This window comes from Schistocerca cancellata, chromosome 2 (assembly GCF_023864275.1).
Source record: "Schistocerca cancellata isolate TAMUIC-IGC-003103 chromosome 2, iqSchCanc2.1, whole genome shotgun sequence".
In the NCBI taxonomy this organism is placed as follows: Eukaryota; Metazoa; Arthropoda; class Insecta; order Orthoptera; family Acrididae; genus Schistocerca; species Schistocerca cancellata.
Window position 1 is genome coordinate 741,762,996 of NC_064627.1, and position 26,498 is coordinate 741,789,493.

A 26,498-nucleotide genomic window follows, 5' to 3' on the forward strand; every position below is an offset into this window, starting at 1 on the left:
TTCCTCATTTGCAGCAATTTTGGTCACCTCTAGTTTCTTTCCAATGATCTCTCCAGTTGCACAAATAATAGACAAATGGAGTCCTTTCAAGTCCTTGGATAACTCTTCTGCATATAGCTTAAAAATTCCAAGGCCTAATTCATGGAAATACAGCATTCTGGCATTTAATTTCTCTTCGTTCCACTTAAGCATTCATCTTGAACAATGTGTATGAGTTTACTGTAGCTATATCAAGTAGGCTGTAGAACATTGACAGTGCCCATCTTCTCATACCGCTCCTTCTAGAGTATGTCCTAGCCATTTGATCTATGATATCCACTCTTCCCTTAGTGCTATTATAGTATGGGTTTATATGGGTTTTCTTTTAGGGTATATCGACTTCTGCTCCTTCTTTACGATGTTGTGTTGACATCATCAACAGATTTTTTTAATCATATGTAGTGTAAGAGACACTTGTTACTGGAGGCTTCTCAGCAGATGGATTAATAAATGCAAATTTTGAGGATACAGCTCTGCCTTCTATCGTGTTAAATTCATGCAGTATGTATTTTCTGTTGGATTTGAGTGTCTGAAACAATGTAAGTTTGTAATCTTCATACAAATGCCCTCCAATTCCACAGACATGTAGAAACTGTCAGCTGTGATATTGTAGCCTCTATTCTGTATTGGCTCCACCAGCCTCGTCACAATCTAAAGTGGACCTCGTTCACAGACAGGTCTACTGTATTTTTCAGCACAAACTTCCATTTTCATAAGAATTTATAAAAATTTTATAAGAATTCTAACCTATACCATATTTTCCAGGTTTCGTCTTTGAGAGAAACTTTAAAAGGACGTCGACCTCTGAAAAGATATAGCATTTCATAAATTGTATTGTGAGGCCCACTTCTGAAGTACCTTGGGAATATTCCATTCAGTTCTTCAAATATTTCACGCAGCAATGCAAATTTGTCACGTAAGGCTAATTCACACTATCCATCATGTCAAGGCAACACTGCGTCAAGGTGTATTTACACTGTCCATCACGTCATGGGGCATAAAGTCAATTCAAGTCACGTGATCTCAAATCGCATGGCTAACGGCAGATCGGCAGCTTTTTTTTTTTGCTGGAATTGCGATCTTTGCAAGACGATTTTCAACGTCTTTTACATGTAGTTCGCATACTCAGCGTAGTCGCTTTTATATATGAGTATTTGAGTCCCTATTTGTATGAAAATGGCATTTATTGGACTCAAAAGGTTTGCAGCTTTCAGAGGTAGCTTGTGTATCAGAGAAGGAAGACAGAATTGCAAAACTACACAAAGAAAGAGTGTGGATCCGAAAAATATTATGTGGTACAGAAAGGGAATTTCACGTACTGTACTGTACAAGGAACCCGAGGAAGAGGTATCTTCATTTTATATTTTAGAAAGTTGAAGCATAATTTTTTTTTGTTACATCAAATTGCATCCAGAATTACTAAAAAAAGGTGCCATCACATCCCATGAAAAATTTGTTTGTTTAAGGTTATGTTTAGTTTAGTCCAGTGCAATAGTGCTATCACACTCAATACCTACCCCTTCAACATTTATAGGTTTTCTTTACATCTTATATGTGAAACCACATAAATATTGACCACTGATGCCCTGAAAAACTATTTCATACATAACCAACAGAGCGTCTTAACAATAAACAGGTATGCCACAAGCACATATTTAAGCAAACAACTCGCAATGTCTGACGTTTTCAGGGCATTTCCTTGCAAAACGCTACAAATGCCTGACAATGCCTCAGGCATTCCTGTCTGAGATGCTAGAGTTACCTGTTGTGTGTGCGTGAGGGGTGCTTACTTGTGTGTGTGTGAATGGTGTGTGTGTGTGTGTGTGTGTGTGTGTGTGTGTGTGTGTGTGTGTCTTTTACTGATGAAGTCTGTGGCCAAAAAATTTATGTAAGTATCTTATAATTGTGCCTGTCTGCAATCTGATATGTCTTCTTTCGTTATGGGACGTAGCAATCCGTCTTTTCCTATGTTGATGATATTCCTACCTGGATTTTCCATTGTTTGACAATATACAAATAAAGTCCACCTACTAATCAATCTGATACTGTACATAATACTATTTTCACTTCAAGCTGCAGCCATATTGTCTGCATTTCATTGTAAAATAATAAATATTGTACCAGTATGTATAAAAATTCACTGTATATATATAGTAGTGGGCAAGTTATTTAGTACGCTCATGTTATACAATTCAGACTGCTGCCTCACTGCCTCAGTTGACCTTTCGTCATTTATTGTAAATTTTAACAAAAGAAATAACAAATTGAAACAATTTTATAGCAAAAAACAACTGATATTAACCACTGAAACCACAACCAAATAAAATATGAAGATTTGCGCATGGCCATATATTGGGAGGAAATGAGCTTGGGGGTCATGTGATCAACAATGGATGGATAATATCAACCATCAAAACTTTCTTGCCGAGAAACCTTGACGGAGCCACGACATGACATGGCGTTACGGGATGGCCAATGTGGATGCCACCATTTGTAATGTATTGTAGAATGTTTTGACAGGACTGGGCGTGACATGATGTGACAGCCAGTGTGAATTGACCTTTATATGTCTTTCTGTCCTGGTGCCTTTATCATCAAAGTGAAGAATTTTTGGTAGCAGATATGCTCTTGTCTTACTAATAGTTCCCCTATATAAGGCTCTTTCCAATACATTTGACCATAAATCAGGTAACGAAATATTGGTGTCCTGGTAAATTTCCATTAGAATTAAAAATTCTTGTCAAAGCAAATATTTCAGAAACACTAGCAGGAGATACGTATTTTTTTCGGATCCTTCATTTGTATGGTTAACAATTTTCTGCACTATTTCAGGAGTGAAAAATTTCTTGAACGATTCATATGTATTTGTTACTTTCCCAGTAGTAGCTGTTCCCAGATGTTCATGGAGTATGCTGGCGAAATCTCTTTTAAATGCCTTGGAACTTCTGCAGGGTGTATATGACTTGGGACAACCAGGAGATCCGGGAATTTTTTCATCTGGGAGAAACCTGGGAAAGACCCTAGAATTTCTTAGAATTCCGGTAATTTGAAGTTGTTTTAGTTTTCTGTTAATTTTTTGTAATTTTGACTGGTAAGAACCGATACTCTATCAAAGGATATTACTGCACTGCAGAATAATACTTCAACGATGAAACATAAACTAGAGAAAAAAACCAAAATAACTTAAATTTCAAAGGAAATGCGCCATATACAACAACAATACACAGTGCTCATGCAAGCGTCTGCCAACAGCAAAGTGTGTCCGAAGAGAGTGAAGTCGCAACTGTTTACATTAGATTCGAATTAGCAGTTACGAGCAGGTTCATGCACATGCACAGTTGAGTCTTATTTCAGTAGTAGATTCTCCCACTTCTGGCTACAGAAAAGTGGTTGTTGGCTGTGCAAGCAGTCGCAGCAAGCAGCTAGATGCAACCAGGAAGAGGGGGCACTAAATTCATATTCTTGAGGGAAAAAAAAAATTAGTTCACAAAGACCCTAGCATCCAGCACAGGTTGATCTATCAATTATTCAAATGATATTCAGACGCATCCCTGTTGGTTTTTGAACATTTTTGAACACATTTTAAGTTGATTTCTGAATGAATCATAAGTTGATTTTTGAATGTGTGCATAGTGTATGTGATGTCTCTCCCAGGAGAATCCTCGTCACATCTAGAAACAAACTTTCCACAGACAAAAGGGGATGGGGCTATACGAGCTGAGTGGAGTAAAGCTGAACGGATGAATGCCAATCGCTGTCTGATTATGTGGTTGAACAGGTTTGTGAATGATCAGCTTTGCTATAATTACTAGCAAAATCCATGGATTCAGACTACCAGAATGGAAATAAACGACTAACAGGAATAACAGGTGAGAAATATTATGTATTATCTTCTTGGTGTATCCAAGAAAATGAAATTTTGACAGAAAATTTTTGGCCAGATCGCTTCACTAGTAGGGAACAGTTGTACAGTCTCTGGCTAGCAGCCACTTTAAGTTCTATTTGGGAAGTAAGGCGAAAAACATGTTGTACGAATATGTAACAAAGCCTAACCGGAGAATAATCGTGAGATAGCTAAACCTGTGATTCAGTGAAGTTAAACGGCGAACAAATTTTGACAGTGGCAGGAATAGCTACAGAGTTGGTGATGACAAGATTGTTTGTTAGAACGAGGAAGGAAAAGAAATGGGGACGTCACACAAATTATGGAAGAATTAGACGATTCCAAATTTATATAAAAATTTCGTAATGCTGCTTTTTGATCTCATGCTTGAGAAACTGGTGCGTATGAATGAAATGTGAAACTATTTCCTAAAATAAAGATTTTTGCTTATAGTAGGCCTAATAGGCATTTGATATTGGTACTTCTTGAATTATATTCTGTCATATTATAAAAATGACCATTTGTGCCAAAACAGTCTCGTTTATTTGGTGTGTGTTAGAAAATTGTTGCAATATTAGAAAGGCCTACTTTGTTTTGTCTAGCAGACAGTGACAAAATAGACGTAATCAGATCGATAAATCACGCCAGTCTTTGGTATTCTTTCTATTAACACCTTTTTCAGTATTAGATAACGACATTTCGATTTTTCATGTAGCAAAACATTTGAAGAACTTTGATGAGGTAATAGATTCTTTCGCAGAAAGGAAAGCACGCCATGTAAAGCTATAGTAAGATTAGAGAGAAAAAAATGGTAGGAGCTAAGGACTGAAGAAATGTATACTTTCTTACTTGTCTCTTGTCTTTATTAGTTTTATGTATCCTATATTTAATTTTATGTCACATAAAACAGCAAGTTATCAGCTAATAGGCAATAAAGAGTGCAAATTTTCTGAAAAGTTCTTGTTCTTCCGATTATAAATAATACCATCCGCTATGAACAGCGCAATTATTTTTTTTGGGGGGGGGGGGGGGAGGGGCAGGCTGTCAAACCGGCCGACTGGGAGCGGGAGAGGTACCACAGGACATTTCAATTTCCACTGTCCTTGAATATAGTTTGATGGCATCCATTACAAAATATACACGTCTCAATCGCACAGAGCGAAATACAGTGATGTGTGATAGAAGACTGCTGTATGAAGAGGCGTGGCACTGCCCTTTGGCACACTTAAGACCAAGTAACATGTCTCAAATTTCCTCGAACACATATGTTTCAGACTTTTCAGAAAGATGTGCGCTACAAGATGAACATATTTTTGAAAGTTCGATTTTTTTTTAGTATTAACCCAGTTAGCAAATATCGTAGATCGGGGGCTGATGCACAGAGCAGTCTTTAGTTACAGTGTATAGTGGGTAGTCTCCACGTGACCTGTGTTTACATTTAGTGATTTTGCTGTTTCCCCTTCGTTTACTCTCACGTTAAATGAAAACAAAATGGATATCTGTGGCCTTGAGATATCAAGTAAAATAAAATACATCCATGTAATTACGGAAGGATAAAATATTTTATTATTTTCAGATTTTATTTTATTTCCACCTTTTTGACAGTCAAGCATTAATTGTCTTGCTGAACAATGAAGTTATTTTAGTCTGTTTGATAAAGAAATTTTACTTTTATTAACATTTTCTGCAGAGGCATTCAATGTATTTGAAACCAAATTTTTAATTCCACGTATTGGCTGGTTTCAGGTGTTCGCTGCATTTTGGGTGCACGTTTTCATCTTCTAGCACGTATGGCATTATGCCATAATAAAGAACCAAACATGAAATAATACAGTACTGGTGCTCCAAGAAAATTTACATCCCGAAAACCACACTGAAAAGCTTAATATCAGATCAAGGTCTACTTCATTGGGAATCTGGACATACAAATGTGCACTTTAGGTATGCACTTTAAATGTGCACGTTTTAGTATGGTTCACGAAATTCCGATGCTCTTGGGGTATCCTCTGATGTCTTGTTTCTTTGACGACATAATGTATGAATTTTCAATGTTTTACATGTTTGTACATACGGGCTCCTTATGTCATGCTAGCTGCGCAAGTGCCGAGTCGCCTGTTATCTGCGCCCTCTGGCAACTGCTGAAACGAACGTATTTCTAACAGGTCGCGGGAAAATATTGCGAATGTTGGTTTGAAAAGCGTTACTTTCAAAGTAAGTATCATTTTACGTAAGTTGAACTACGTGTGAGAGCGTACCATGAATTTCTTAAATCACAGAACGTTTGACTCTCATTTAAAAATCAACTCTTTGATGACGAGCCATTTAGAAGAATTTCGAACCCTGAAGATCAGACATTTAAGTCATTATTAAAAATTTTACTGGCACATTTGTGTGTAGTGTAACATGCGCAAAAAAGATTAACGTTATATGCGAAAACTTAGCTTCTCTTGCAGTTTATTAACCTTAGGGACCAATATTATATGTGAAAACTTTTCTTTTCTTGTAGCAACACTATGTATATTAATTTAAACTATAAACTTTTCCTGTTTGTGTGTTCGTGCTACTTAACACGGATGTTGCTTTTGGCTGGTCTAATGCTCTGTATATCTGCTGTCATCGGCTGGCGAGATCACGTGACATGAGCTATGACGCTTACAAAAGCGCATTGAAATCTCTATTTCAATGACTCGGAAGGTAACATGCAGTGTTCGGTGGAATTCCAATGTATACTTTCGTAATACAAAAATACGCAGTGTACATGTCGCTGCACATCCACGGTATTTCCAAAAGGAGTTTTCCCCCCTGAGTTTCGTTTTCTAAAGTGCCAGGAAATTATACCCCCGTGTATAAAACCATAACCATTCAAAGGTTCAATAAGTTTAGCAGTTCTGAGGGAAAATATACTGTCACTTAACACAGAAAAAGTGTGTTTCCAACTGGGAGAAAGTGTATTTTTAACCGGGAAATCCAGGAAAAATCCGGGATTCTTTTTCCTTGCCAGCGTATACACCCTGTTCTGCAGAATACACTCTGCCAGAACATGTAACATACTTGTTTGGAGCATTACCTGCACGGTTTCTTCATTGTCTTCCGCTTCTTCATTTGAATTCTTTGTGCTTCTGTGTGATCCGACTCAAAATCACTGAACTCTGATAATTCGTCATCTACTAAAAGTTCAGAAAGGATTACTGCGCCCTTCAAGCCTCTATAACTTATTTTAGAAAAAAACTCTCCTTTAGGAGCAAGGCGTTTGCTCTACTGCTAATAATAATGGTTAGTAACCAACAATGAAAGTGAAACGAAACATTTAGACTCTCAGCAAGGCACTGTAAAGCTCACATTCGAGGCTGCCAAATAAAATTTACTAAAATAAAAATGTACAGGCAATTTTGGTCCATGGTTGCTGATTACAGGGAAGACAAAAAAATTATGGTCGCATGTAGTACCAATCCAGGACAAAATATTCCCACTGGGCTTAAAATTTCTATTTTTTATTTTCAATTTTTAAAATTTTAACCATAGAATTGTACAATATAGTGCTCTAGAAGGTGAAAGACAAATAGAAAAAGGATCATAAACACAGAAGGACGTTTGTTATGTTTTTTTTTTGGTAAAAGAACAATGTACAGGCAAGTTTTGCCTGTGGTTGGTGGTTGTAGGGCTAATAGGAAAAACAACCACAAGTAGAAATCAGTGATTCGTTCTTGAGGGCATGTGTTAAATGCACAATTGCATATATGAGAGAGTAAATTAATTTTGTTTTCAATGTGCAACAAGACATCCGTTCTGCATACACTATGACATGAGCAGCTCTCGAGTATGTGGTTCGATTGTTGAATTTTTGGTGACTAATTAATTCAAGGTATGACTAATTCATAGTTATATTGTGAATAACTGTAGTGCAGATTATTATAAGTAACTGTGGGCTATTCTTTCTGACCAACTAGAACTACAGTCTAAACTGTATTATAACCATTTCAAAGTGAAATAATAATAATAAAAAAAATTGTTTGGGTGACGTCGTTTGCAGGTCCTGAGGAATCATGACGTCATATCATATCATGACGTCGTCTCTCATGCCAGCCAATGTCACTGGTATTTTCGAACCAAGCCGTTCTTTACTGGTTCTTGTGCGTTGTGGGTGTATGTATAATAGCGGATTTTGTGTTTTGTGTATGTGATAAAGCATTTCAGTATGGAACACTTTGTATCATAGTTATATTGTGAATAGCTGTAGTGAGGATATAGATCCAAATACGGAAGGTACGGTGAAGTGCCTGCAGGACGGCTGTAGTTTTCGTTCAACGTCTTGGCTAAATTGAGAACACATATGCAGCTAAAGCACATGGTTCCAATGGAGAAAGGAAAGTTTATGTTCCAGACAATGAGCGGTAAGTAACTTTGTGTAATTATGTTTATGCTATGGAAGAAAATCTATAGAATTTCGTTCTTTGTGCCTACAGTATTTCTTTCAGTTCATCTATGTGGCTTGTTAGTCATAACGGCGTATTGTCACAAGAACTGGCTTCGGTATATAAGTTGCAATCATCGTAACTTTTTGTTGGTCAGAATTTGTGTAGTAACTCTATTCTAACTTTAGTATCGCTCAAATATTTGCTGTCAGTAACATGTTGCTGCATACATGAAAACTTTTGAATGTTCAAAATTATATCAGTGACAATAATAAGTATTTTTTACAGAAAAGAAACCTACGAATTGCAGTGACAGAATCCAGATTTGTGAGTATTGTAATCTGTTTTTTCAATGGATGTTTCAGAGTTTCTAAAGTGGAAGTCCAAAGAAGAGAAGACAGAGGGAAGTAGCTTTTTGTGTGCTTCATGGTTTATAGGCCTACTGGGGAAACTCACCATGTAAAAGAACTAGTAGCACATTAAGCTTGGTACCTCAATGGTGATGTGGAAATCCGAGCACTGTTAATAAAGAAATTAATTCGGTGTTTGTCTGTTTCTATTGGTTCCTTTATTGTGCTGCCTATAGTTGACAAAATTTAATTGACATACCCTGTTGATAATTTCGACATAAATTGGGCTATTTGCATAGCTCTATCTAATGGCTTTGCTGCTTTTCACGGATAAAGTATAAATATTCACCAGTCTTCCAGTATGCATGTTTACCAGTCAGTTGTGGTAAAAGAAAGTGACTGAAAGCATAATTTGCTTGGTTGACATAATTGGAAATTGACTTTTTAGTTGCAATTTTATGTTTTTAGATTATAGTACTCCCCAGAGTCTATCTTGCTGGCTTTCTTGGCTGTAGTTTTTCTATATTTAACAGTTTTACTGACTTAGAAAGTGACAGATGTTTCACCACCAGTTCAAGCATACAGCATTAACCCATTAGCGCCATGCGTTGCCATATGGCAACGTTTGTAACACTTTTTAAAATCGTTGATTCCACGACATCAACAAAGCGAGAGTGTTGGCAGCACTGTATCCCGTTCCGCAAGACTGTAAAGATCACTACAATGCAACAGTTTGACAATAAATTTAAATTCTGTGGCGTCGCAGTGTTGGAACGACGAACTAAAATGGAGTATAAGTTCGAGTAAGTACGTTTTACACAGTAACTTACGATATATAATTTGGTTTTTCAGAATGGTTGTACTTTAAATACTCAAATATATATTCCTTGGAGGTTACTGCTTGCTGTGAAATAAATTATGTTCATTTAGGCCGTTGCCATATGGCGCTTGTACTCAGTAAAATGACGAATTTTCTCTTTTTTGTTTTAGAAGAGGTTGCTGAGGCGCTAGAGATTCTTTATAATGCCAAGAAAGCTTGGAAATATTTTGAGACAGCAATAGAGAAGAATGATGGACTATTGTATGTGCGGTCGCTGGACAACTCAGTTGTCACAATGATCTCTTCTTCATGTGGTGCACAAGAAGTTGGCCAAGTCAAGAGATTCTCGCAACTAAGAAAGCGAAATATAATGATTTCCAGACTAAAACTGGTAGTCAAATATAATGCAAAAATGGAAGGTACTACTGATCAGATGGATCAGGATCTAGCATGCTATCGCATTGCAATGAGAAGCAAGAAATGATACTGGTGTCTCTTTACATGGATGTTAGGGATTTTGTATAATAAAGCAAGAAAGCAAACTATTTCTCAGCTTGATTTCAAGAGAAAAGTAGCAACAGTGTACTTGCAAAGACACCAAGCTTTACCAAAAGGAGCCGGGAGACCAACTGCATCAAGAGCATGTTCCGACAGCCGCATATCAGATTCAATTAGGTTTGATAAGACTGACCACCTCGTCCAGCACACAGAAGGAAAGAAGAAGAAAAGGTGTGCGCAGAAGGACTGTAAATCTATTGTGCGAACAAAGTGTAATGTGGGATTGTGTATTGACTGTTTTATTCCATTTCATGTAAAATAATGCTAAGTTCTAGGTTTGGTTTTTGATTATTAATTGTACTGTGTTATAAAGTATCAATTGTATGATGAATTTGGACAAAACTTGTATATGTAATGAGAAATTTCAATAACCTACTTGTTTTAGTTGAAGCTGTAATCCATATAAATTTAGGTGGTGAAAGCGCCTAGCGTTGCCATATGGCAACATCAAATATCTCGCTAATGGTGGTAATGACTTTCGTTGAAACAACTCTGTTGTGTAATTTATGCCTTTTACAGACATAACAGCGCAAATTTTAAAAAAATCACGAAAAAATTAATTCCGGCGCTAATGGGTTAAGCGTGCTGCTCTGCTGTCGCTGGTGGCAGCAGCATGGCAGTCAATGTGTTCAGCAGGCCCTTAGGAACCTTGAGCACGAAGTATTTGCATCTAAAATAATCTTGGCTAAAAAGAAAGATAGATTTGTAATTACTGTTTGAGCTGTTATCCTATACAGAGTTAAGTACCTTATGTTAAATATGTATCTAGAACTGGATTCATGAACAACTTTCTAGTCATTTAATCGTTTGGTTTTGTAAGACATCCTAATAAAAATACTGCAGACCCAAAAATCGTCTGGAAAAGGTAAGAAATATCAGACATAAATAAATATTTTTGCTCAGTAATATAAAAATGTGTAAAAATGCTATCTGGTTGTTACAACACTGACTACCACAAGATCACTGTCAGCCACAGCAGAACTATATGCTGTGACCACCAGCACCTTTGTGCCCACCATTGGGTTAATACACAAAAAGAGGGCAGTGCAAGATTTGGTCCCAAGTTCTCTTTGGTTGAAGCAATTAAAATTAAATTTCTGAGGTATGGTGAAACTGTGTTATTGGTATATTCATCAGCATGATTTAAAATGTTTACATTGAAATCACACTGACAGTGCACAATACATTTTGCAGCTGAGAACAGATACTTAAAAAGTGACATGGGAATATATTTTTGAATGAAGTTTCCAGAATCAAACCTGACAGTTGTATTGACAAAAAAAATGGTTCAAATGGCTCTTTAGTACACTTCACATTATCGATGCCGTCATTCCAATTTAAGTTTAAAAATAGTTCAAATGGCTCTGAGCACTATGGGACTTAACATCTATGGTCATCAGTGCCCTAGAACTTAGAACTACTTAAACCTAACTAACATAAGGACATCACACACATCCATGCCTGAGGCTGGATTCGAACCTGTGACGGTAGCGGTCGCGCGGTTCCAGACTGAAGGGCCTAGAATCGTTCAGCCACACTGGCTGGCTTGTATTGACGCTCAGGTAAACCTATATGAATGGAACACTGGGTTACATAAGCATTAGCTGTAGGTATGGAATAGGTAATTTACTCAGAAAACTCTCCATACAAATTTTATTGTAAAGTACACTAAAGTTCAGGGAAAGATGCAGTGCATAGATGAGATAAACCTGGGCAGGCAAGAACTGGTTTCGCTCAGATATATGGAAAATGAACAGTAGTATTATACTGACATGTTTGGTGCAGTTTCCTGTGATCCCAACATGTGCAGGTGCAAATTTATGGGAGAGGAGAGATTACATTGGCCATGTCATATGAATGGTGCACTTTTTGTTGCAGTGCTGGGATGGTGTCATCCAGATTTCAAAATTAGGGGCCTAGAAATGAAACTCTCATCAGTTTTAATATTTCAGAATAAACGCACCTGGAAAAGGAAACTCAATTAGGACTTTCAAATAAATTGCAAAATTTTTCTTGTTTCACACACTCACTGCAGCTGACACTTAAATGCCCAGGGTTAGTGGCTTGTGTTGACACTTATAAGAGTTGGCTGCAGCAAACACGTTGAAGATTTTAAAGTAACAAAGTAGTTGTTGACATTCTGACTTTAATGGATAACAGTAGGTACCATAGCAATGAAATAATGTAAATTACTTAAACTAGGAATTAGATAAATCTACATAGCTTTGAATGCAATCATTATACACACTTCTTAGTCACTGTATATTTGTGTGCTATAACACAGCAACCTTTTGTTCTCTCATTTGATTTGGGACACATGTCGCTTCTTACTCGTTTTGCTAGATAAACTGTAGGTTTACAAGATCTACATTTCAGAATTCTGTAATTGATAGTCCTACCTCCTGTGGAAAGTGTGGGTTGATAACTGCCTCTTCAGGGACTTGAAGCAAAAGTGTGACTCTTCGATTTTCTGTCAGTGATGATTATATCAGTAATGTATTTACCACAGAAATATTCATGATGGTGTAGAATAGTGCGAGGCCATCTCCTGGAACACCTGCTGGTAGAGTAAATTGCACACTTTGCATCCAGTGCATCAATTTCTTCTTAGGTAGTATCACGGAACTGTATTATCTCAGGCTTGGTTGTTGCCATGCTCAATGAACAGCATTATGCCTAGAAGACACTGAACTAAAAGCCTTCTTAAGTTTCTGGATGGAAGATATAAGTAACTAATATCTCCAAAAACAAATGAGTTTTACAATGAGCTGTCAGGAACTTCTTTGCAATCTTTCCTTTTATTATTACTTTTTACATGTGTGACCTTTTTGTGTCGTCTCATCAGTCTGACAAATACATCTGCTTTGCTTAATGAGGATATTTATGGCTTCAAACAAAGAAATAAAAATGTGGTGACAATGCAGCCTGCAAACTTCATTAATACACAGGTTGGAGTTAATCCTGCAGATAAGATGCACCAATCCAAGTGCATAGTCTAATTAAATATTATCAAAAATCAATTTTCGCTGTTAAGAATGACAAATGGCACACACAGATCTCACATTACTAATATGTAATACTGGGTACCCAGTGCTTTGTACTGCGATGCCTTATTTTGTTGATTTATGTAGATGACATTAAATACTGCTCCAAATATTCAAAGATAGTTCTATATCTTGGTGCTCCATCCACCCTCATTGTGAGCACAAGATAACAGCAGTAATGGATTTTAACCCCACAAGACAGATTTTGAAATTCAGTTGTACTCCGGAACTGATATTGGTATCAAGGAAAACTTTATAGAAATCCTGGAAATAACAATACTGGGATACATATGTTCTCTCTGTGACAAGCAGACTGGTTTAAAATATATTTGCAATAAATATGCAGAGCGAATACTGAAATAATACCTATGTACTGAAGTCTGCTTATCATATGTCAATGTATTCTAGTATAAACTATGAAATAGAGATATGGGATGCTACCACACAAACAAATCTTCATAAGCGTTTGAAGTTACAGAAGGCTGTAAGAATAATTTGTGGTGCAAAACCAAGAGGCTCATACTGTGCTTTATTCCCTAAAGTTGGGATACTAACTGCTATAGATAAGTACACTGATCAGCCAGAACATTATGACAACCTACCTAATGCCCAATATGTTCACCTTTGGCGCAGATAACAGCAGTAACGCATCATGGCATTGAAGCAGTGAGACACTGGTAGGTGGCTGAAGGGAGTTGGCACTGCATATGCACACAAAAGTCACCTAATTCCCAACGATTCTGGGATAAAGGCGATGAACTCTGACGCTACGTTTAACCTAGATGTGTCTGATCAAGTTCAGATCTGCCTAGTTAGGGAGCCAGTACATCAACTGGAACTTGCCACTGTGTTCCTCAAACCACTCCATCACACTCCTGGTGTTGTCATATGGCGCATTATCTTGTTGAAAAATGCCTCTGCTGTCGGGAAACACGATTGTCATGAACAGGTGTACACGTGCAACCATTCTACGATACTTCTTGGCCTTGCACAAACTCAACTGGACCAATGGATGCCCAAAGGAATGTTCCCCACCGCATAATGGAGCTGCTGCCAGCTTGTCTGCATCCAGCAGGACGTGTATCAAGGAGCTGTTCACCTGGAGGACGACGGATTTGCGCGTTCCCATCATGATGAAGAAGGTGTTGGGGTTCATGAGAGCATGCAACGCTCTGCCAGTGTACAAATTTCTGTTGATGATGGCCATGCGCACTTTTCAGTCGCAGTTGCCAATGCCGTGGTGTCAGCATTGACACATACATGGGTCATCGGCTGTGGAGGCCCATCATTAGGACTGTTTGGTGCACTGTGTGTTCAGACGCACTCGCACTCTGCCCAGCATTGAAAGTCCGATATTCGTTCCGCCACAGCTTGCCACGTGTCATATTTTACCTGTCTGCCCAGCCTACGATGTCCGACATCTGTACCGAGGAGTGGCCGCCCAACCCCATGACGTCTGCACTTTGTTTTACCACGTGTTGAAGGTACTCACCACAGCACTCCCCGAACAGCCAATAAGTCGTGCAGTTACCGAAATGCTCTCGTTAAGCCTCCAGGCCGTTACAATCTGTCCTTTGTGAAACTCAAACAGATCCTGTGCCTTCCTCATTCTACAAACGGATAGCAAGTTCACTGTCCGTGTGTGTGCGTATTGTCTGGATGGATTTATATCGATAGTAGGTCGGTGATCATGTTCTGGCTGATTAGTGTACATTTTTAAACCAATTATTTTATTCCGAGCACTTAATCTAAATGGAAACACTGACCTGAACAAACACAATACCAGAAATATAGGTCAGCTTCGTCTCATGAGCCACCGAGCTACACTGTTCAGAGAAACCTACTCCCTGCAGGAGTGTATGGATTATTGTTCCATCTCTCTGATCGTAAACTTTGGCCAGAGCGGGAAGTTGATTGAAATACGGACTGTTTTCATTCACTACTGTTATGTGTCACTTGTGTAACCGTAATTATGTTGTGTTTGATGCTTTGTGTATGTTGACTCATTATACTGTAAGTAATTGAATAGATGACGTAAATAGTGCTGTACAGGTTGTCGTGTCAAGTGGTAGGCAATGGAAGTGCAAGGCATCAGAAGTCCATCAGTGTACGTACCCGATTATTTCACTGTACTTTTCGAACAATGTGTTGGTGTTCAGATAATTTACGTGAATACAGCCGGGGGACATCTTTAGCAACCGCCGAAAACGTCGTCCGGCTGCATTCCAGTAAGTCATTTGAACATTTTGCGCGTCGAGAGAAATCATTTTGTGGTTAAGAGCTGTCAGGATTGTGATATTCCGCTTTAATTAAATTTGTATCTGCGCATTTTAAAATTATAATTGTTGGGATGAATATTTTGATTGTTTGTTTTTACTGCGGTTTAGTATGTTTTTCTTTTAATAAACGGTCATTCGTTCGCAGATGATTTTACAATATTAGGCTGTATTCCCTTTTATAGTGGGATATCAAGGATCTCGCCTCGTGTTATTTCTTACCTGATGTTTTGGTGTCATCTTGTTAACTGCTAGAAAGTGCAGAGGAATCACCTGTTTCAGACAGCCACTTATTCTTTAAGTGAATGGATAAATTTTTGGTATTGCAAAGAATTTCTGGATATTCTGAACCATTAGTAACTTCAAGTACCATGTTGATATAAACAGTTACACAAGATTTTACCGCATTCTAAAATGAAGAGTACATTCTACTAGTTATCACTAATATGGGACAGTCAACATGTACAATAATGCAGATATTTGAATCACACCCAGCAGTCAGAAATTCATCACTTCCTAACCACCCAGTTGTAATAGATTCGGTCGAGGCCCCAGTTATGGCCACATTAAGGGCAATTCGAGATACACCACATTTTTAGTATAGGAAGAAAGTATACGAATTACTTAAAAAATTGTATCTATTGCTTCAAAGTCTACACATTACAACCATGTAAAAACAAATATTCTAAGTTATTTAACAAAAGCAGAAAAAAATATTGAAAAATAAATGGCGCATTTCCCCAGTTTTGGCCATGTTAACCCCACCTATGGCCAGTTGTTTCCCCACTTATGGCCACTTCATATTATAATAAAACTATGGCTAAAATAATTGTCAATCCATGTGCCAGAAAGTAATTTCTGCTTTATACAAGTATATAAGACAACAGACAACAAACATACATCAAATAGGTAAAAGGTACAGAAACTGAATGAACAGAAAAAAAAATTCGTTAGGCAAAGAATTGTCCCAGTAATTACTTAAATCAATTTCCACACAAGTTTATTTCTCACGAGTATCAATGGAACCAGGGAACTTTGTTTTTAATGAACGTCCTTCTTGCATCAAGACTGGATCTGGCAGTTTCCCTATAATATCTTCACCCGTTATAGTCAAAACATCATTTGCAATGTATTCGAAACAAGTTTTCTGAACATTAGAACTTTTTAGGCACTGAATTTCATATTCAGAGTCAGAAAGCACTTTCAAAATTACAGATACATACTTAAAAATTGCAGGTCTTGTTCTTCTATTTCCTGTTAAACTAAATTTTACCAAAATAAAGTCCCCTACTTTCAAATTCTCACTCGAAGATAGTTTCACATTTTCTGGTATTTCATCTTCATCTCCTTCTACATAGTCATCGAAACTGCTTCCATTGTCCATCCATTCTCGTTCCTCGGAAGAACTTGTTGGCCTATCACTTAACTCTTGTCTGTTTCTTGTTTTCCCCTTTTTTACGTGTGAGAATGCCAAGTGCTGCTCTTTGGACTTTAATTCCTTCATAGCTTTTCTCTTCCTTTTTTCCTGCTCCTTCTCCTGCTTCTCTTTTTTCCTTCAGTTCATGATATTCCACCCACTTGTCACTAGTCACAACAGTGGGTGTATGTTCTTTCTTTCTCTTTGTGCCTCGTTGTTTAGGTTCTGGCCAAGTGATGACACTTTCAAAAACTGTTGCTAATGATTTTAGTGGTGTCACTTGGATACACACTGAAGATGGACTATGGTTGGATATTGGAGTAACTGAATTATGTGAAATACTGTTGGGGGTTGTTGATATGTCTGCAGGAATAAGACTGTTGGTGGGTGTTGAAGGAATATCTGAATTGCGTGTTGAAAATATGTCAATATTATCAACATTTTGATTAAGTCTGTCTGCATTTTGTGAAACATTCTCCGTTTGATTATCTTCAGAGGGAGGCGCTATGCTATCTGTCAGAATGTCATCAGTGTTACCACTAGCACCATGCATTTCAACCTCATCAGCTATTTTTCTCCAGAACTTGAAAAGTAATGATGCTTCTTGATTTCCTTCCCACTCATGATTGCTTCTCTTGGTTGCTCTGAACTCATCTAGAAGGACAGGATCAATTTGCTTTTCTATGTATGAGAAATGTGTCTGAAGTTCCTCATTTGTCTGAACTGTGGTTGAGGCTGGTATACTACGAACAACTATCTTGCTGTAATCTACATTGTTCACATTAAATGGAAACAGACCAGTGGCCCTGAAACCAGCACGAATATTTGCCACCATTTTAGGTTCTGTAATAATTTGTGACAGAACAGAAGGTACATCAGATTTTGAAATTTCAGTGCCATTATTTTCAAAACGCCATTTATGAACAATCTTCTTCCACATTTTTTTCATAGGTCCAAAGACAGCTACATCTAATGGTTGCAAGATGTGTGTAGAATTGGGATGGAGAGCAACTAGAATGATCTGATTTTCCCTACAATATCGGCTCAAATGAAGTGTCAAATGAGAGCAGTGCCCATCTAAAAATATTACTACAGGCCGGGGAATTTCAGCTTCTTTCAAGAACGGATCAAATACATTTGTTATATGCTCAAAAAAACTTTCACCTGTCATCCACTCATTTTCTGTTTTTCCAATGCCCCAGTTTGGAGGAGCTGCTTTCACCAATGATGCTGGAATCCTTGCATATTTGAACAGTGTTAAGGGAGGAGCAAATTTTCCAGCAGCATTCACTGCAAACAATGTAGTAATGTTATCTTTGTCAGAGTTACACGACTCTTCATAAACATGATGGCCACGAGGACTTATGATTAATTCCCCTTTAGGAGCCAGAAAAAAAGAAGTTTCATCCATATTAAAAATTCTATTTGGGTCATTTAACACATCCATATCATTTAAAGTGATGGATACTTCGTGAAACCAGTTTCTTATTTTCTCTTCTGTAACAGAACCTCTAGACCTATTGACATATTCTGCATGTTTTTGTGACAGAACCTTGTGCCTCTTAAGAAATCCATAATACCACTTTTTTCCAGGTCGATTGTTAGTAAATGTAGCCTTACAACTTTCCATATCTGCATTCTCAATAAGTTTGTGCACAGATGCACAGAGATTTTCTTTAGTAACTGGAAATCCCATGCTAGAACAGTCCAAAACCCAGTCCACCAATTTTTTTTCAATTTGTTCTCCTAAGACAGAATGTGGACCACAGTGCCCTGTAGATTCTTTTGGAGATACACCAGAAATTTTGTTTCTTAATGTTGTCCTTGGAACTTTGTACAACTTGCTTGCAGTAGCAACCTTCATTCCCTCATCAATAGCCTTTAGAGCATCTTTAACTTTGCTGGGAGAATACCGAAACTTCTTATTCTTTGGTTGACTCATTTTTCCTATAAATAATGCACAAAGATTTAGTTAAAGAATGTTGCATATTTGAATAGTGCCTATTGCATATTTTGTATCTTACAAGCATAGGTAAATTAGTATGATATGCCAAGACAATACTAACAATGAGGTATATATTGATATAAAAATACCAAAAATATTTTAATAAGCCTATTTAAATAAAATTAGCCTAGTGTAATGTAGGACAGAACACTAATATTGATGTTTTTGTATCAGTTTTTAGAAGTGGCCAAAACAGGATACATATATGTCTCCACTTATGGCCACATGCGTGGCCATAACACGGAACCAGGGCTAAATATGGATCTGTTAATGGCCACATACTTTTGATAACATGTTTTTAGGCTGAGCGATATAAAACTTAAAAGAAATGAAAATATAATGTCTTATCTTACCTCTGAACAGATTAAGTTTCTTCTAATGTTTTATTTAAACATGTAAAATACAAAAAAACAGATCATGTGTTGCTTAAAGAAAACTTCTGCAAAACCCAGCTTCTGCAACACTGATCATTTCACAAAATGGTGTCTCCAAACAAAAACAGACAAAAGAATTATTATGTAGACAAATGAAGAGAGCCTTTCACAAAGTTTATAATAATCTATAGTAGAACTGGCTGGTATTCCAGAGAAGCTTAAAAATTAACCTTTGACATCAAGGTGGCCATAAGTGGGGTAGTGGCCAAAACTAGAGCCTTCACCGTAATTCTCTTATCTTTTTGAATTGTTGAATTGCTATATTCTTGATGTAATGATGTATGTGATTAAAATGTTTTATTAATCTGTGTTTAAAAAGTTAATGTAGTTTTGTATAGATACAGTGGAATGGTATTAGATTGTGTTTGTTTCTGGTATTGTGTTTGTGCTACATGTCATACTGTTGGTAGACATATTCTCTTTGATATGCAATACACACTGCTAAATGAATTAGGGACAGTGTCACAACATAACGTTTTCAAAGGCTGCTGCTGCTGCAATGAAGTCTGGTTGCCATTTTATATTATTCTAACAGCTGAGCTGACTCATTTGGTACCTCATGTCAGCTTTGCCTTGGGAGGTAATTATATTATAATTGGCAGGTTTTAAGCAATTAGCTACCCTAGTTCAGAAGTTTACAGTGGGTATTAAGTTGAATGATAATGTGACAGACTGCTTTAAATTCTTACTAGAAGAGTATGTAAGAAAATTACAGGTCACTACTACCTCTTTTTTAAGTGAAGCATATAGGTATTTTATGAACAAATTAAAATTACCTGCAAGTGTTGAGTATACGCTTACTGTTAAATAAAGAATTATTATTAAATTCTACTTCATTATACATGGTTCCTTATGCTGCTCTAAGCAAGATTTATTAATGTCAATATGTTATTAAATTTATGACGATGTCTGATGAGTGTGGCAACTCTGCCTTCTGCCATATCTGCTCTACAAAATTGAGATATTAACCTGAATCCTGTAATGTTTAACACATCTATCTATACCATTGGTCACATGGTGTTCAGAGAGACAGATTATATCAACTTGGTTTGAGAACTGTGATTCATCAATACAAAGAAGTAGTTAATTAATTTTACTTTTCAGCCCTCAGATATTTTGAAAAATGAAGATAGCTGGCTCTCCATGCTGACTGAAACAAATGAGTGGAATTAAAAATTTCTGAAGATTGCTGACAATTTTCAGCCATTAGCTGTTTGTACTTGTGCAGTACAGTATGTCAGAATTATGTTGTATAGATTCTATGTCAAATGGAAGGTTTATTACAGTCTTAACCTCATATAAAAATTATTTCTTTCTGTCCTACCTATCGTAAAAATAGCTACTGCCTTTGGACTTGTAACCATTGGTATTCTGCCACTCCTTACCCCTGTAAGGTTTATGCTATTAGCCAAACTAGTTTATCCATTCCTTTCCTGTTGAAGTGAAGGCCATGCCTAGTATATTCCCATCTACTGACAGAATCGACATGAACCACACCTGTATTTGACTGTGCACCCAGTGTAAGCAGCCGTTTCATGCCCCATTTTACTTTCTTGAGAGAAGAGTTCAAATGATATTGGTCGTCACATTACAAAATAATCCTAAATCATCTGTCATTGGACTCAGACCAGCACTGGGGTTAAAAATTTGGTAGCGTGATATTTTGGTCCTATTTCATCCTGCAAAAGTTACATGCACCTGTGGCATGAGAAATATCTAACAGAACTGTCTTTGTTTTTATGTAGTAACTTCCCTACATCCATACTTCTCAATTTATTGCTAAGAAGTTGTTGTGCTCTGTATACACCTACATAATGGTGCGTCTTAGTTCTGCTTTGTTTTTCGTATGCATGATAAGTGCTGCTTGGTGATTTAAAAATAAATAAACCAGTTTGTTTTGCATATTTCCTGTCAGTAATGAGTTACGTAATCATTTTCTGTAGAAATTCAACGTATAGGCACAGTATATTCACAGTACAGAAGTTTGTTGTAAGTAAGAAAGCTGGTGTTATACTTTACAGATCCTAGAGACCACTCTCCATGTGATCTGAGGAATATGACTTATACAGTGTAATGCCACTTACAAAACTCTCATAGAGTTGATAATACTTGATATAAAGTACTAAATCCCGCCTTTTCACTTATATACATTGTATTCAATCACATATGCAGTACATCGTTATGGGAATTATTTCCAGACAAAGTGAATATGTTGTTGTCCGTCCCTTTCCCACAAAAGCAGTAAAACCTACATTTATAACTTCTGACCAGTCATATTACTTTCCTCCTCCTCCTCAAAGATACCGAAAAAGATTATGTATGCAAGAACCAGTACATACCTGTTTCAAAATAAAGTATTGGCCTGGTGCATAAGTTTCGCAGTGTTTTTCCATAAATTTAAGAAACACGACAGATAAGGATAACAGAGACTTTATTTATCAACTATATATTCTCCTTCGCTATCTATAACGCTCCGCTAATGCAGGGGTAGCTTTTTGATTCTACAACTGTAGAAATTATGTGGTTTTGAGGCAGATAACTCATTGAGCCATGTTTGCAGCGCATTTTCATCTGGAAAGGAGGATCCTTGAAGGTTGTTTGATAGAGAACAGAGAAGATGAAAAGCTGAAGGCAACAGGTCAGGTGAATAAAGTGGGTGCAGAATGATCTCCCAGTCCAACTCCTGTATAGTGTTTTTTCTCTGTGTAGCAGAATGTGGCAGACGGATGTTATCCTGGAGTAGCATCACTTCACGCAGTCTCCCTGGTCGTTGTTCTTGGATTGTGTATGCAAGAAGTCCCAGTTGTTTACATTTAATGTCGGCAGTGATGGTAACACCTTGGGAAGCAATTTGTGGTACACCACTTTGTTACTGCTCCACCAGGTGGATAACATTTTTTGTGGAGGCATGCAGCTCTTTGTAAGGGAAGTTGCTGCTTCGTTTGGGCTCAGCCATTCCTTTTGTTTCCTCGTGTTTGCATAGAGACACCATTTCTTATCACCAGTAACAATACAGGATAGGAATGATCAGTGCTGTTCATGAGCCAATTAATGACAAAAAAGCAGAGATTCACAAAGGCCACCTTCTGATTGTGGATTAATGCCTTTAAATGATCTCCATCAAACCCCAAAGGTCTTCCTGGTCATCGAGAGTCACTATGTCAAAATGATCGCCCTTAAAATGAAAAATACCACTTTCTTGCTTTGTTCTATCCAGTGGCATTATCCCCATACTCGGTGCAAATGTTTCTGGCTGCCTCCACTGGTGTCAGCGCAGTGCAGCAGCAGTGCAGTAGGGAGTCGCATATTTAGCTTTCATATTTGTTTTGTAGTTTGATTCTTAATTTCTTTCCGAGTGTTTGTGCGCTTGCATATTTAATTACATAAAATCCTTGCGTATTCTTGTATTTGAGAGGAGTTATATTGTTTATTGATAGCTGTTAAGTATAAATTCGCGGAGTCGTTAGTCAGTTGTTTGTTTTGGACAGCCACTGCTTTCTGTTTATTTCGTAGAGTCAGTTAGCGGCAGACAGAGGCCAGTGCAGTTTCATCTGTGCTTGCGAGTGACGTGTGCGAGCAGCAGTAGCAGAAACTAGTCGTATATTCAGTTTTTCATATTAGTTCCTCAGGTTTAAGTCAAATTACTTTGTGTGTTTCTGTGCTTGTGTGGTGAAATTGTTCGGATCTTTGCGTATTTTCGAATTTAGAAAGGGGTAGTTTCAAATTTTAATAATGTTACAGTGTAACATCACTTAGGCAGTTGTCATTTGTACTAAGACAGGGGTAGGATCGCATTGTAATATCTGTGTAGTGGTGTAGTCGTGGTCATTTGATTGCTTAGTTCGTAAGTAATTGTTCATATATCACAGCTCAATCTGGCGCTGGTGACGCAACTGTGCAGTTGCATATTGCTGTTTTATTTGTCGCAACTCTATACGTCCAGATAGGATGGATAGGGTGCGTGCATGCTGTGTGCAGGCGCAGGATAAGCTGGCCATGGTTCGCGAGCAGCTGAGCATGCTGTTGGCCATGGTCAACCGCCTTCAGGCTGCTGCCTCGAGGTGCAACGACGACGGAGGGTCTGGTGTGTCGCTTGAGACATCCCAGGTATCGTTTGATGTGTCCGCTAACTCGGCCGCTGAGGCACCTTCTAGTGTACCCGGCGCATTGGGGCCGTCCTCACCTCAGGGTGAGTGGTTGACTGCAACGCGTTCACGTCACTCGAGGCAGAGGGTCAATGTGGTGGCTGGCCTCGCCCGTTCTTCCTGTCAGTGGGCAGGTGGCCGCTCCTTCAGCAGGGCCCGAGCAGGCACACGGGGGCAAAGGCTTGCTGGTTATTGGGAGCTCCAACGTTAGGGAAATAGCGTACAGGGCAGGAAAGAATTCCAACATGCACTCGGTTTGCCTGCCGGGGGGCCTCATCCAAGATGTGGAGGCGGCCTTGCCTGCGGCTATCGAGCGTATGGGGTGCAGTCGTCTGCAAGTAGTTGCTCACGTCGGCGCCAATGATGCCTGTCGCTTGGGTTCTGAGGCGATCCTCAGTTCGTACAGGCGGCTGGCAGATTTGGTGAAGACTGCTAGCCTCACACGCGAGCTGCAAGCAGATGCTCTATATTTGCAGCATCGTTCCCAGAGTGGATAGAGGTCCTTTGGTTTGGAGCCGAGTGGAGGGTCTCAACCAGAGGCTTTGCGACTCTGTGACGGTCTTGCCTGCAGATTTATAGACTTGCGCTATTGGGTGGGGAATTGTAGGATGCCCCTAGATAGGTCAGGGGTGCACTGCACAAAGGAAGCGGCTACTCGGGTAGCAGAGTACTTGTGGCGTGCACATGGGGATTTTTTAGTCTAGGCAGTAGTGCGAGGTGTCCTGATGAACACTCACCAGTTGATGTGCAGGCAGGGAAATCAGGATGTGCTCAGTGTAAAGACACTTCAGCTATCAAGATATTAACAGTAAATTTTAAGAGTGTTCAGGAATAAGTTCCTGAATTTACTGCCCTCCAGGAAGCATGTGGTGCGCAAATTATTCTCGGGACTGAGACTTGGCTGAACCCTGAGATAGGAAGTTCTGAAATATTTAGTGAGGGTTGGAACGAGATTAGACACTGTTGGAGGTGGTGTCTTCATTGCAGTTGACAAAAATATTGTGTCTACTGAGGTTGAAGTAGAGTGTGATTGTCAAGTTATCTGGACACGTTTAGCAGGGCTAGGAGAAATAAAGTTAATTGTTGGGTGTTATTACCGGCCACCAGGTTCCACCGTGAGAGTTCTAGAATCATTCAAAGGGAGTCTACACTCTGTATCGTAGAAGTACCCTGATCATGCTATATTAGTTGGAAGTGACTTCAACCTGCCTAGTATAGACTGGGATGTCTACAGATTCATTACAGGTGGTACAGACAAGCCATCGTGTGAATTACTTTTGAACACATTATCCGAAAACTGTCTTGAGCAGCTAAATCTACAGCCAACGGGCAATGGAAATATTTTAGACCTGGTAGCCATGAACAGACCAGACCTCATCAACGGTGTCAGTGTTGAGACAGGGATTAGTGATCATGGTGTCATTATGACTATGGTCACGAAAGTTAAAAAGTTGGTCAAGAAGGCTAGGAGAGTATTCTTACAAGAAAGAGCAGATAAGCAGTTGTTAGCATCCCACTTAGTAAATAAATTGACTTGATTTACTTCCGGTGCGATGGATGTGGAAGAATTATGGGCAAATTTTAAACACATTGTAAATCATGCATTGGAGAACTATGTGCCGAAAAAGTGGGTTACGGATGGAAAAGACCCACCGTGGTTTAACAGAGCAATTCGGAAAATGCTCAGGAAGCAAAGACAGTTGCGCTTGCAGTACAAGAAAGATCGGGAGAATGAGGACAGGAGATTCATGCTGCTGTAAAAAGAGCGATGCGCGAAGCATACAACCACTACCACCGTCATGCCTTAGCAAAAGATCTTGCTGAAAACCCAAGGAAATTCTGGTCTTACGTAAAATTGGTAAGCGGGTCGAAGGCTTCCATCCAGTCACTCACTGATCAGTCTGGCCTGGGATCTGAAGACAGCAAAGTGAAACCTGAAATTTTAAATTTAGCATTTGAGAAATATTTCACGCAGGAGGATCATACAAACACACCGCTGTTTGAGTCTCATACAGATTCCCGTATGGAGGACATAGTGATAGACATCCCTGGGGTTTTAAAACAGCTGAATGCATTGAAAATAAATAAATCACCAGGTCCTGATGGGATTCCAATTCGGTTTTACAGAGAGTACTCTACTGCATTGGCTCCTTACTTAGCTTGCATTTATCACGAATCTCTTGCCCAACGTAAAGTCCCGAGCGCAGGTGATGCCTGTATATAAGGAGGGTAGAAGGATGGAAACTCAAAATTACAGACCAATATCCTTAACATCGGTTTGTTGCAGGATTCTCGAACATATTCTCAGTTCGAATATAATGAATTTCCTTGAGACAGAGAAGTTGCTGTCCATGCATCAGCACAGCTTTAGAAAGCATCGCTCCTGCGAAACGCAACTGGCCCTTTTTTCATATGTGTTCTTGCGAACTATGGATGAAGGGTATCAGACGGATGCCATATTCCTTGACTTCCGGAAAGCGTTTGACTCGGTGCCCCACTGCAGACTCCTAACTAAGGTACGAGCATATGGGATTGGTTCCCAAATATGTGAGTGGCTCGAAGACTTCTTAAGTAATAGAACCCAGTACGTTGTCCTCGATGGTGAGTGTTCATCGGAGGTGAGGGTATCATCTGGAGTGCCCTAGGGAAGTGTGGTATGTCCGCTGTTGTTTTCTATCTACATAAATGATCTTTTCAATAGGGTGGATAGCAATTTGCGGCTGTGTACTGATGATGCTGTGGTGTACGGGAAAGTGTCGTTGTTGAGTGACTGTAGGAGGATACAAGATGACTTAGACAGGGCTTGTGATTGGTGTAAAGAATGGCAGCTAAATCTAAATATAGATAAATGTAAATTAATGCAGATGAATAGGAAAAAGAATCCCGTGATGTTTGAATACTCCATTAGTAGTGTAGCGCTTGACACAGTCATGTCAATTAAATATTTGGGCGTAACATTGCAGAGCGATATGAAGTGGGACAAGCATGTAATGGCAGTTGTGGGGAAGGCGGATAGTCATCTTCGGTTCATTGGTAGAATTTTTGGAAGATGTAGTTCATCTGTAAAGGAGACCGCTTATAAAACACTAATACGACCCATTCTTGAGTACTGCTC

General features: G+C 38.6%; 1 protein-coding gene across 1 annotated transcript in view; it reads left to right on the forward strand.

Moving 5' to 3' along the window:
- The first annotated feature begins 15,014 nt into the window (after positions 1-15,014).
- The window catches only part of LOC126162547 (serine/threonine-protein kinase ATR), a 368,495-nt gene continuing 357,011 nt past the window's right edge, over positions 15,015-26,498 (forward strand). Inside the window, exon 1 of the mRNA XM_049919128.1 lies at positions 15,015-15,213. Coding sequence (XP_049775085.1) covers positions 15,182-15,213 — 32 coding nt within the window. The 5' untranslated portion in view covers positions 15,015-15,181. The remainder of the gene's footprint in view (positions 15,214-26,498) is intronic.